General features: G+C 35.3%; 1 protein-coding gene across 1 annotated transcript in view; it reads right to left on the minus strand.

The window, feature by feature from the left end:
* Nucleotides 1-1,621: 1,621 nt before the first annotated feature.
* Nucleotides 1,622-14,144, minus strand: part of CPB1 (carboxypeptidase B1) — a 36,989-nt gene continuing 24,466 nt past the window's right edge. The window contains exons 10-11 of the mRNA XM_074192530.1: nt 3,895-3,979; nt 1,622-1,974 (exon numbers count right to left, since the gene is read on the minus strand). Of these exons, the coding sequence (XP_074048631.1) occupies nt 1,787-1,974; nt 3,895-3,979 (273 nt within the window). The 3' untranslated portion in view covers nt 1,622-1,786. The remainder of the gene's footprint in view (nt 1,975-3,894; nt 3,980-14,144) is intronic.

The following is a 14,144-nucleotide window of genomic DNA, read 5'->3' on the forward strand; positions in this document are numbered from 1 at the left end:
ACCTATGCTCTCCTGATTCCAAGGCCAACACCCCTTACCTCTGTGGTCTGTTTTGTATTTCTTTAAATATGCACAATATACTAATGAATGAAAGCATGTTCAGTTCTCCTCTGAGGAAATTTTTATTATTATTAATGATTTTTATTTCTCTTCTTCCATGTCTACTGGATCCAAAGACTAAACTTGAGAATGTTTTACTGTATCCCATATGGGCAGCTGGGTGGTTCATTGGGTAGAGTGCTAGCCCTAAAGTCAGGAGGATCGGAGCTCAAATCTGTCCTCATATTCTAACTAGTTGTTTGATCTTGGACAAGTCACTTAACCCTGATTGCCTCGCATCCAAGGCTATTTCCAGGCATTTTGATTCATATCTGGTCACTGGATCCACATCCTTCTGGAGGAGAAAGTAAGGCTGGGACTTAGCACAGCCCCTCCCCCCACTCAAATGCAATCCATGTGCTTGTCAAGGCATCACCTCCCCTGATGGCATGGTCTTCTTTCTCTTTTTTTTAAATTAATTTTTATTAAAGATATTATTTGAGTTTTACAATTTTCCCCCCATCTTACTCCCCCCCCCCCCCACGGAAAGCATTCTGTCAGTCTTTACTTTGTTTCCATGTTGTACCTTGATCCAAATGGGTGTGATGAGAGAGAAATCATATCCTTAAGGAACAGACAAGAAGTCTAAGAGATAACAAGATCAGACAGTAAGATATCTGTTTTTTCCTAAATTAAAGGGAATAGTCCTTGAACTTTGTTCAAACTCCACAGCTCCTTATCTGGATACAGTATTCTCCATTGCAGACAGCCCAAAATTGCTCCAGATTGCTGCACTGATGGAATGAGCGAGTCCTTCAAGGTTGATCATCACTCCCATGTTGCTGTTAGGGTGTACAGTGTTTTTCTGGTTCTGCTCATCTCACTCAGCATCAGTTCATGGCATGGTCTTCTTTGAGAATGAAGGAAAAACAACATTATTATTACCCCATGTTGAACAAGCATATCTTTTGTTTATATTTCTCCTTATTTCTTAGGAAAATTCACTCTATTATATTCTGCATTGATCACTTCAGCTGTTTTCTCTCTCTCTCTCTCTCTCTCTCTCTCTCTCTCTGTGTCTGTCTCTTTCTCCTCTAAAATCACAGTGTACTTTGTTCTTTGTACTCAAATTCATATGTACTTTGTATTTTGCATTTATTATATTCTGTATTGATCTCAGCTGTCATTTCTCTCTGTGTCTCTGTCTCTCTCTGTCTCTCTCTATGTCTCTGTGTTTGTGTCTGTTTCTTTCTCCTCTCTCTAAAATTACTTCACATTTACTTTATGTATTTCACATTTATTTTGATCTCTCCAGTATTCAGTTGGATCTCTTTTTTAAAAATCTTTGTATTCACAGTATCCAACACAGTCCATTGCCCATAGGAGGACTGAACAAATCCTTGTTGAATGAAAGAATGCATAAATGAATATTCTAGAGTCTGGAGCTTACTTTTTGCCCAAAACCTGATATTCTCCATAGTAGCTAATCCCAAAGTAAAAACATGCTTTTCTCATTTTTCCATTGCACATTCAAATTGCCAGAGAAGTAGACGAAGGATTGGTTTTTAAATTGGGAATAAATTTTATTTTCATCAACATTAAGACATGGTTGAATTAATTCTATGGCTTAAAGTTGAGGTCATCATTTCAAAAGCATTCAAGATAGTTAAAATGAGTTCATGAGTGTAAGAAATGAGAATAATGCATCTAAGAATAAGATTTTCTTGAGTCTTCAGAGTCTTTGAAATTAATAGAGATGATTCAGGACATATTCACTGAGAAACTTGATGGCCAACAGTGTCTCTTCACAGGTTGGTCTAATTTGAGATTCAGGGAGTACGAAGCCATATCTTCCTTTGTCCCGGAGTTCAAAGGTGAAAGAGTATTTGATACCCTGGTCATAGGCCCAGTCATCAGAACCTCCAGCTGCAGGATCTGAAACATGAGAAGAAATAGACCCAGGTTGATTAAATGAATCAATTAATAAGTATTTATTAAGCTTATTATGTGTGAAGGACCATGCTAGGGGCTGGGTAAACAAATTCAAGGAAGGAAGCACTCCCTTCTTAAAAGAAGCTTATATTCTAGGGAAGGTGAAAATTAGTCCATATGTAAATTTAGACAAAAAATATAAAGTGAATCAATGCAAATATTCATGAGGCAATTAAATATGAGGTAGTATGGGAGGAAGGGAAGTAGTAGCTGGTGACCCAGGATTAGGAAAAACTTGCTGCAGAGGCAGGTTTATTTTAGGCTGAATCTTAAGAGAAGAAAGGAACTCCATGGATTGTAGGTGAGGGGCAGGTGTTTTTCAGCCAGAGTAAGGTCACACGAGTCAGTAGTAAGTGTCTGTGTAAGGCCAAATTTAAACTCAGATTTTTGAACTCCTAGCTCTGAAGCTGATACTGAATCCACTGTTTCACCTCGTTGACCAAACTAGATAAAATTCTAAGATTATAATGAGTTGATTATTATGTCTGAGTTCTCTACAATGGTGAAATCATAGGTTAAAACATACAAACAAAAAATAAAATGTTAAATTCAGCAGGATTTGTCTTGTTAATTATAAATGATTGAATGAACAAATAATATAAGACAGGGATGCTGGTTTTTCTATTTCACTCTAATAGGTGTTGATGACAATAAAAATGTGGGGGTATGCAAGGGACATTTTGAGGGTTTATTGCAGGGTCAGGGATCCTTCAGTCCTTGGATGTTTGGTTTGGTGCCGCTAAGGTAACCACCAGTGGGACTTGAAATTCAGTAAAGCCAGGAATTTTTTAGGGGTGGATTAATTAAATGTATAACCAAATAAAACCCAAGAATGATGCTATAAATAATCAAATGGCCCTTATCAGAAAAGTTTCCCCACCTCTGGTTTGGAGTTGGAATGAACTCTTAAGGTTATCTATTTCAACCCTCTCCTTTCACACAGTCCCAAGGAGTTGAGTGACTTACCCAAGGTCATATAAGTATTATATGTATAATTAAATATAAATAAATATATAAATATAATAAATAATAAATATAATAAAAATAATAAATATAATAAATAATAAATAATTAAATATAAATAAATAATATAAAGCATTTTCAGTCTATATATACAGATATAGAGACTACATTTAAAGTCTCTCTCTCTCTCTCTCTCTCTCTCTCTATATATATATATATATATATATGTAATACATGTATACATTCTGTATATTTTATATATTGCTGGGAAATATCCAGGATTTTCTTTCCCAGAAAGCATAGAATTTTCAATGATAATAGTAGTGTATAAACTGTTACCGTATTTTAGAGAAACTCAGAGGAGCAATTGCTTCTATGGTAAAAGTTAGTTTTTCTAGGGATTCTCTGGATGGGATGATTAAATTTGACTCTTAGTAGTTAAAGTTAAGTGTATAAAACTTAAATCCATTAAAAAGAATCAGAATTCACATTATCTCCCTTGGATGTTTGATATAAAGAAATCTAAAGTATTTCAGGCATCAAGTAATTCAGAATATAAATGAAAACTGAAAATATGATGAGCAGATCATGTCTGTGTTCACCCTCAGAAGATATCTAATCATTTTTATCTAAGGAAAGAGTAAGTAAAATATCTAGGCTTGGCACATGGTTCTGTGGTTTGAAAGGGTCTGCCTTGCCCTACCCACATCCTTCTTGAAACAGAAATCTGATTATAATTTCCATATTTTAGAGAAAAAAACACATTCACAGTTGAGCTAAAGTCACATGCTAAACATTTTGGAAGAGAGGGCTGCATTGCCAGCTGGAAAGGGACCTGGGTATCCTTTATTTACTCTGATTAGTATTTGCTTGTGGGTATAGGGTAAACTGAATACTCACAGATGGTTGAGGCTCCTGGACCGTAGGTATATTCAGTACCATGCAATGTTGCCAGTTCTTTGACTGTCGCCTTGGCCAAGGTGTTCTGTGTGGAGAATCATAATGAAAGAAAATTCAGATACTGAAATGATACCATTCATATTCCAGTCTTACTTCTTATTTCTCTTGTTCCTTTCTTCCAAGTTTTTCAGATCGTCTTCAAGTACCCCAGGGACCTGATCTGATTACACCCTAGATGGAAATAATAACATTACTTTCATCTTAAAGATGGTGAAACTGAGGCTAAGAATTTTGGTGACTGGTTTAAATTTGTTGTAAATTGATTTGGGTGCTTGGTGAGGATTTATATTTTAGTATTCATTAGAATGCTCAAAGTTTGCTCATATTAGCCCTGGAATTATTTATATATTTAAAAAATTTCTTATTAGGCTTGAAAACATGAAACTCTATTAATCAATACTCCTCAAATATTTTGCTTATTGATGATGAAAGGTTAATATATTTAGAAATTATGTTTGCTTTTAGGTTTAATTTGGTACCCATTACTGATGTGTAGAATTGGTAAAGGAAGGCCAGAGCTAGGGAGTTCTCTGTGATTTTGAGGAGTTTTCCACATTCAAGGTCCTCCATCCATTAGCTCTATATACTTTCTCTGACTGTCCTCTATCCTTAGAAGACTCCCTCTTCTCAATTTCACTCACTTGCTTCTTTAGTCCCAACTAAAAGTCTGTCTTTTGTAGAAATCTTTTCCTACTGCCTCTGAATTCGAATTCTAATTCCGTCCCTATGTTATTTCCTATTTAAACTGTGTATAGCTTGCTTTGTTGGAATGTTGTCTTTCTCATTAGATGGTAAGCTCTTTCAGGGTAGGGATTGTCTTTTGCTTTTTGTATCACCAGTGCTTAGCACAGAGTAGTTGATTGCTTAATTTTTATTGGTAGATTGAATTAACTTCAGAAAAAATAACAACTGGGTAGAATTTTTAATGCAATGTAGCCTAACCTACCTTAGAACCTTATGACACATTATTCCCCTTTCCACACTCTGCAATCCAGTCAAACCAGTCATTTTTACTAGCATCATGCATGGTATTCCATTTCCCTTGGAGCTGGCTGTCCTTGCTTGGAATGCCCTCATTCCTCACCTCTACCTCTCAGAATTCCTTATTTCCTTCAAAACTCAGTTTCAGCCCCATCTTCGAAATGAAGTCCTTCCTGATCTCTTTCTATTCCCTTCCAGTCACCAGAATACTCCCAAACAAAATGATTTTGTATTTATTTTGTATATTCCTACATATGTATATGCTAATCTGTCCCCTTTCCCTCCTTAGAATTTAAGCTCCTTGAGGGCCACGGCTATTCCCCTTGGATCTTTAATCTTTGTATTATCAGCTCCTAATATTATGTCTAACATGTAGTTAGGGTTTAATGAATTGATTGATTGAATGGGAGAGAAAACAGTTGAGTTGAATGACAGGAGGTATTTGAAATTTAGTGAGGAGGTGTGGAAACTTTAAGTAGGAAAGAATTGGTAGCCAAAGTGTTCTTCAGGACCAATCTAGAAATACCTAATTAGAGTTGGAGGAATTCTTACATTAGAGTGAGTCAATTCCTTTACTTTACAGATGAGGAAACTGAGAACCCCAGAGAGGGTTGTTATCCTGCTCCAGGTCACACATAGCAGAGCTAAAATGGCATCCAGGTCTTTGGCTCCCAGGCCAATGCTCTTTTCGCCAGATCATGTAGCACATTATTGTATAAGTACTGTAGATTATAGCTCAAAAATTTCAAATCTGGCAATTTTGAGCTTGATTATGCATTATATTTCCAAATGTAGGTCATTTGAAGTTAGTTATAAAATGTTATTAAGAATTTAACTGTATTCTGCTGTTTTAGAAGCAGTATTATACTTTAATAAGACCCAGAACTCTTTGACTTTCTAGTTCCAATTCCAAAGATGATTTCCCCAAGAGAAGCAATACATTAAAATGTTCTCTTACTTCCACTGACATACTGCATATCTGAATGAATCATTTAAACAGTAGAGCCTTAATGGGTCTTCTGGGAAATACAGATTGGAAAAACTGATTGTTTATTGTCAGAGAATTAACTACAATTCATTCTGCTTATAAAACCAGCAACATTTCCTAGAACTGTAACACCATTGTTCCTTATATATATGCTTTGGATAGGCAGGGGGAGTTGGAAATAGTGAAAAAAAAACCCAGAATGATATTAGGAAAAAATAGTAACTGATTTCCTTCCTTGTTCTGAACCCAGAACCAACTGAATGAGATGAAAGGGTTGTGTGAAGCCAGTCAAGGGCTTTGGCAGCTCTGGTATGGAAAGATTTAATATTTCACCTAATGAGTTATTCATTAGAAGGCTTGAAAAGAACTGTGAAATCAGACACATGACTTGTAGGTAAAACCCTTGAAATGACATATTCAAAATTCTAGAGTGAACTCACTGACTGCTTAAATTTTTCATGTTTTGATTTCTCTAATTCGTGGCTGGAGAATTTATAGGGTTAATGGAATCAATTGTGATTATTTTTTTCCAAAATGAACTGTGATTCTTTTTTCCAAAATAGGGTTCATAAGACAGGAGAAGGAAGTAAGCATTTATATAGAGTTTAATATTCCCACATACAGTACTAAGTTCTTTGACTTTATCTCGTTTGATCTCCACAACAGCTATAGGATATAGGTTCTATTATATCTATATATAGGTGAAAAAATTGAGGCAGAGTTAAGCAAATTGTCCATGTTATTGGGGTTCAGTCATGTCCTTTTCATGACCCCATTTGGGGTTCTCTTTTGCAAAGATGCTGGAGAGGTTTGCCATTTCTTTCTCCAGTTCATTTTATAGATAAGGAAACTGAGGCAAACAAGGTTTAGTAACTTACTCATAGTTTTTAAGTGTCTGGGGCTGCATTTGAACTTGAGACTTCTTGATTTCAGATTCAGTGCTTTATATACTGTAATACTATCTGCCTGATTGAATGTTAACTATATAAGTAATGTTTAGTATTATTAATTAGTACATATAGGAGGAGGAAGGAAAAGAGGAAGAGGAGAAGGAATAGTAGTAGCATTAAGACTGACAGATTATATGATGTAGTAGAAAGAAACTATGACTTGAAATGTGGAGCATCTGTATTTGAGTCCCAGCTCTGAAACCTCTTGGTTTTGTGACCGTGGACAAATGTTTTCATCTCTTCTTCCATACCCCAGGTAATTTTCAGAATTATATATTTCAGGGTAATTGCTAGTTTGCATGGGTAAAAAAGTGTCCCCCACTAGGAGTTAGCCCCTCCAAATTATAAATCCAAGTAAAACATTAGACTTTTGATTTTCTCATCACTCATTATTTCATATTCCAGACACACTGAAATTAGGATAGTGTATAAATACTAACTAATTCTCAAAATACTTTAAAAATAATTTCTTAGATGGAGGGGCAGTGTGATATAATGTGAAGAATACTGGAATTGGAGGGCAGAGGTCCTGGATTTAAAACCTAACTCTGGTACGTGAGAGGCAGCTAGATGGCATAGTGGGTAAAACATTAGGACCAGAGTCAGGAAGACCTGAGTTCAAATCCATCTCTGATATTTACTAGCTGTGTTAACTTGGACAAGTCACTTAGTCATTGCTTGCCTCATTTTTCCCAACTATAAAATGGGGATAACAACAGAATCTATTTTGTAAGTTTGTGAAAATTAAAGGAGATAGTATTTGTAAAAGCTCTTAGCCAGTGCCTGGCTCACTAAGTATGTGATTGGTTCTTAGTTTTCTCTTCTGTAAATTAAAAGAGGTAGGATTATATGACATCTGAGGTGTCTTCCACCTCTAATTCTATAACCCTACGTATGAAACCTTAGTGAGGCAATAAGGATTTTTTTTTGTAATTGATGACCTGATTCCCATTAGTCTACAATTTTCTTCTACTTGGCCATCATCAAAATAAGGTTCAGTTATTTTCCTGTGAAGTTAAGCCTCTGATCCTACAGATGAATCTTTAGCCATTTCTAGCCACTTTCCTAAGGCTTTTCTTCTATTCTTTTCTTTCCTTTAAGCTCCTGAATCTTGAATTATATTTTTTATTCATTCCTAGGAATGATATTTTTCTGAGAAACTTCTAAAACTCCTAAAAAAACTCCTTAAATCCAAGATCTATGTCCACTGGACTCTTCTCTTAGCCATACAAAATGAAGGCTTAGTTGTGTATGTATTAGTTTTCAATTTGAACTCATCTATAGCTATTTCATTTTCAGATATATTCTCTCCAAGAGTCACTCGTGATCTTTTATCTCCCTGTTATCTCACTGTTAATCATAATTACAGCTATAGTTTAAAAATATCAGTCATTTTCAGTTTGCCAGTCCTTAAACTGCATCTGAGGTTGCAAAATGGTAACTATTTTCTGATCATTTCTAGGTATCCTTTTGAAGTAGTCAGCTTATTCTTTTGATGAAATATAAACTAAGATGGACATTAATTGGATTGTCCCTCATGTATTATTGGCAGTACCATGTTGTGGGGGTTAGCATTAAGGCATTGGACTTATTAAGGAGACTTCAAGACTTTGAGCAAATCATTAAAAAAAATTCAGCTCATCACCATGCAATTCCCCAGGCTTAGAAGAAAGTTGTTCAAATAGTGCAAGTTCAAGCATCAAAGTATATGGGAAGAGCCAAATTGGAGAAGAAAATGATAAACAACTCCAGTATCTTTGCCAATAAAACCCCAAATAGGGTCACAAAGAGTAGGGTAGGACGTGACTGAAAATGGATAAACAGCAAAAAAGGCCAAAGGGGGTTTGAAAAGATTTCAAAATGCTCTGTTATCTGAATAGAAATGGGTACCATCTTGAATTAAGTATAGTAGATAAAGTTGTGCAGAAATGGTTCATGACTTTAGTTGGTGGTGGGAGATTAGAGTTTTGGGGTCTTTGGTGGATGGTTTGCATGGTGACTGGGATACCACATTCTGACCCAGGATCATAGGGAAGAGTGCTAAGAATGGAGTCCAAGGACCTGCGTCTGAATCCTACCTTTGCTTCTAACTCCCTATGTGATATTCAAATCTTTTTACCTCTCAGTCTAAATATTTTAATCTGTAGACTGGTAGTATTAGATTAGATGATCATGAATCACAGCTATAAATCAAATAAGATATACATATATTATATTATGGTATATAAACATGTGATTTCAATATAAATATGTAATATATTGTATAAAATTATATAATCATTTAAAACACACCTATAAATCTATGTTCCCAAGACCTTGGATTAAGAGTTGGAACTGGTCCCTGAGATTGTCTAGTCCATCTGACACCCTCACTTTACAGATGAGGAAACTGAGTCCTACATATCTAAGGCAAGGCACACATGTAGTAGCAAGAGCAGGATCTGAAACCAAACCCTTTGATTACCTATTCAATGCCCTTTCTATATCATTAGTTCTTTCCATGTTGGCTTCTGTTCTGTGCTTTTCTATTTGCCAATTCCTTAGTAACAATTAGCCAAATAATACTTCAAATGTTCTTCAACTGATACATCTGGATTTGTCCTTTAGAGAAGATAAACGTTCTTCATGAATATTAGCTTCTTTGTAGACCCAACATATCCAAAGTTCTCTGTTTCAGAGACAGTGTGTGAGAGGGACACTCACTAGAGGGCATAACTTTCTACCAATTCCAATGGTGATGCCTTGTGAGGGGTCTTCAAACTGGAGTCTGAGTATTGCTTCCTTGGAATGTTATCTGTAAACTTTCTGGCACTCATTGGAAACTTGGTGTTGATTCATTGACTGAGTCCCTTAGGGCAGCTATTTGCTGACCTAGTTCCATGATCATGGCAAATGGAGATGACAACGGCTAATGGAGTTGAGGCTATGAAGCTAGAGACACTGGAAGGCTCTACCTGCCCCAGAGTATTTCATCAACTGCTATGGTGCCTAAAATTCCACTATTAGAACAAAAGGATTTCCAAGTTAGAGCCAGTTAGAAATAATCATTGCCAGTAGTTTTAGAACCACATGATCATCGATTTAGAATTTGAAAGGACTTCAGAGACTATCTAGCTTAATCTCATTTATAGATCAGGAAACTCGACCCTAGGATTGGTGTTCTTAATTTTATTTTGTGATATGAAGTTCTTTGTGAACTTTTCCTGTAATGATATTTTTAAATGCAAAAAGTAAAATATAAAGGAGTACAAAGTAAACAAACTAAAAAAAAATGAAAGAATTCAACTCAGCCTTCAGAATGGAATACTAAGTGGGTAGCCATCTCATTATGCGTGGTTTACATATGATAAAGCAAAAAAAAATTATCATTAACTGTAGCTTCCTTCTCTCTCTCCAGGAAGCTTCTTCATGTGATAAAAAATGACTAATTTAAAGAGAAAGTAGAGAAAATTTGACTTTTGCACTTCTGGTTGGAAGAGAGAAGCCCTTAAGACCTTACAAACACAAGCCAAGGTCCAAGCAAGAGAGACTTGAGAAAACAAACATGTTTCTGAGAAAAAAAGGGCAGTCAAGGGCTAAGTCTTTTACTGGGAGGCCAGAGAGTAAATGAGGGAAAAGAATGAGGGGAGAGTTTGGCTCATGAGAGGAGGAACTGTCAGTCTTTAAAGGCCTTGTGGGATGTGTGAGAATACTTCCCTTGATTTAAAACAACTTTTTCTTCTTGGCTGATGGATGTACATTTTTTTGCAGCTATGTAACAACTAGGGGGAGGGGGCAAAGAGGGAGAAGGGTGAGTCAGCTGTAGCTACATGGTCCCACTGCATTCATTTACTCTGGTGAACAGCCAGGTTTCTTCCAAATAAACATTTAAAAATACTGTGTAATCGAGATGAGTTAGCTCTCCTGTATTTGAGGCTTATAGTCTGTCTCTAGCCATTTATTAATAAAAGACTAGGATTCTGTGAGAGCCCAAACACCTTTCTCCAAGAATGTTTTGGAGTAGTCTTATCCCTATTTCAAGGAAAACAGAGATAAGAAGCACAAGCATAAACTGTAGTCCATTTCAAGAAAAATCAAAAGAACGTGAATGGAAGAATACATTGGATTTCATACTTCAGATAGATAATGTAGAATCCTTCCTATCTCTGCCCAATTAATCTTCTGAAACACTGCTTTCCTTGTGTGTCACTCCCTTGCTTAAGATTTTGTAATAGCCTCAAAGCATGCATTGCATTGTCTGACTCACCCTTCCAATAAGACCTTATCTCTTATTCCTCCCCAACAGGAACTTTTGAGTCTGGCTGGCATCTTTTGTTCCCCTATGATCTTTTCTTATTCTTCTTTTCCTTTTAACCTGGCTTGGCCCAACATATATTCCTCTTCTCTTCCATTCTAAGACTACTTTCCATGATGTATTCTGCATTTCCACACACACACACACACACACACACACACACACACACACACACGGATATATGTCTCTTCCATTGTAGTATGGTTCTTTAATGGCAGCAGCATTTTTCCCTCTTTCCTTTTTTATCTCTATTTTAAGGGTTTGTCATATAAAAAGTTCTAAATAAATGCTTGTTCATGAATGGATTCTTACCTCTGTATTATTATTCCTACTGTTCTCCTCGTCTGAAGTGCCTTTTTTGTTTGTGCAAATCTTAACCATCCTTTAGGTCCATTTCCTCTATGACTTCTTCAATTGCTTTAGCCCATAATGTCTATCCCTTTTCTAAGCTATTAATTCATAGTCTAGATCTGCTTTCATATTGTTTTCCTTTAGCAGAATAGAATCTTGTAGAACAGGGCAGGAACTATTGGTTATTTCATCATCCTATCTATAGTCTCTTATAACTACTTGACACTTAATGAATACTTGTTGGACTGGATTGATTTATGATGGTCTCATGCAACTACTTCTCTCTCCCTCATATTCCAAAGTCAATTAATTGCCAAGTCTTATCTCTAATACCTCCACACAATCTCTGGCATCCAGATTCTGAGCCTCCCTTAGGCTTCTAGGATAAAATACAAACTCATCCTTTTGGCATTTCACAAATAAGTCTGTAGACTTATTTCACATTAATCTCCCTGATGCACCAGTCAAACTGACTGTTCTCAAGTATAACAGTCCATCTCTGACCTCTGTACCTTTGAACAGATTCTCCTATGGCTGAAAGACTTTTTTTCACTTCCACTTTTTGGAAATCCTGCCTCCTTTTGATGCTCAGCCTAAGTACCAGATCTCCTATAAGAAAGCTCACTTATTTTGCTCTCTTATTAATTCCTGCTTTCCAAAATAAATTTATATTTACTTTGTTTATATTTTATATATCTTACTTAGTTTACTTTGTGTCCACTTATCTATTCTTAATTGTATATTTCTCCCTAGTAAACTCCTTAAGGTAGGACCTTTCATTCATTCATTCATTCATTCATTCATTCATTCATTCATTCATCAATCCATCCATCCATCTATCCATTCATCTAGCTTTATTCTTGTGCCTGTCTGTCTGTCTATCTTTCTATCTATCTCTCTATCTATCTTGGTTTGTCTCCAAGATCTAGTATCATTCTTGACATGTAATCATAAATGCTTAACTGAATTGTAATTTTTTGGAAAATACTTGAAGATAGAATCAAGCTGGCATAATACATGCAGCAATTCTCAATATTCTTCTTTTTAAAATAACTTTAAAATAACTCCTAAAGTAATATTTTGTAGCAGCAGAGTCAATGAAAGGTCAGAGGGAGACTTTTTTCCAGTCTAATAAAACTTATGAGATCAGTAGGTGAGGTCTGTGACTCTGACATGGGAGTCAGAACAAATTCAGGAGAGCAGAGATGACTGCACTGGATCAGGAGCAGGGACCCGAGCACAGACCAGAAGAGTGCTCTGGTCTTCTTGTGTCAGAAGACCTTGGAAGCATGAAGAATTTGCAGAACTCCAGAGCCAGCTCTGAAAACAGTAGCATGAAAAACCCTGAAGAGCTTGGATTGTGCCTCTCCAATCCCAGTTAAGCAGAATATATATATATATATATATATATATATATATATATATATATATATATATGTATATAATGTAAAGTTCAAATTCAATAAATAGGATAGGAAAATGAGGAAATAGTAACAAGAAGAAAAATGACCAAAAAATATTCTTGTGGCAGAATTGACTCAGTCATAAATTTAGAAGCTGACAAGATAGTAAAAACCACTAGAAACAAAATCCCAAAGAAAAATGTTAATTGGATTTAAATTTACTAAGAATTCCTGGAAAAGTGAACAGAAAAGATAATTGTGGTAGAGGAAAAATTGGGAAAAGAAATGAGAATGATGAAAGAAAATTATGAAAAAGAATATTAGCATTTTGGTAAGAAATACAAAAATTCCAAAGAAAATAAGGTCTTAAAAAACAGAATTGATTTACTAATAAAAGAATTGGTTTACTGACAAAATTCAATGGAAAAAAATACTCCTTCAAAAGCAGAATAAACTAAATGGAAAGGAAAATCCAAAAATTCATTGAAGAAAAAAATACCTTTTTAAAAAGCCTAATTGGCTAAATGGTAAAAAGAGGTACAAAAGCTCACTGAAGAAAAAATTCCTTAAAAATTAAAGTTGGAAAGTGGAATCTAATGATTTTATGAGACATCAATAAGCAATAAAACAAAATAAAAAGAATGAAAAATATAAGGCAATTGAAATATCTCATATCAAAAACAACTGACCTGGAAAATAGATAAAAAAGAGATACTTTAAGAATGATTGGACTACCTGAATTTTACTATTGTTGTTGTGGTTGCATATAGAATGACAGATCTGGAGTCAGGAACAGTTATTTTCTTGAGTTCAAATCTGAACTCAGACTCTTATTAGATGTATAACCTTGGACAAGTCATTTAACCCTATCTGTAAAACAAACTGGAGAAAGAAATGGCAAAATAGTCTAGTATATTTCTGAAGAAAAGACTCACAATGAGTCACAAAACTGGCTGAATGAAAATAGATGTCATATTTCAAGAAATTACATAGGAAAATTGCCCTAATACTTTAGATCCAGAAGGTAAAATAGAAATGGAAAGAATCCACTAATCATCTCCTGAGATTTCAAAATGAAAGCTCCAAGGGATATTATAGCCAAAAGAGAAAATATTGCAAACACACATTAAAAATCAGACATAGTGAAGCCATGCTCAGTATGACACAAAATTTACTAGCTTCAACATAAAAGAAGCAGAGGACTTGGCATATGATATTCTGGA

This window comes from Macrotis lagotis, chromosome 6 (genome assembly GCF_037893015.1).
Source record: "Macrotis lagotis isolate mMagLag1 chromosome 6, bilby.v1.9.chrom.fasta, whole genome shotgun sequence".
NCBI classification, from domain to species: Eukaryota; Metazoa; Chordata; class Mammalia; order Peramelemorphia; family Peramelidae; genus Macrotis; species Macrotis lagotis.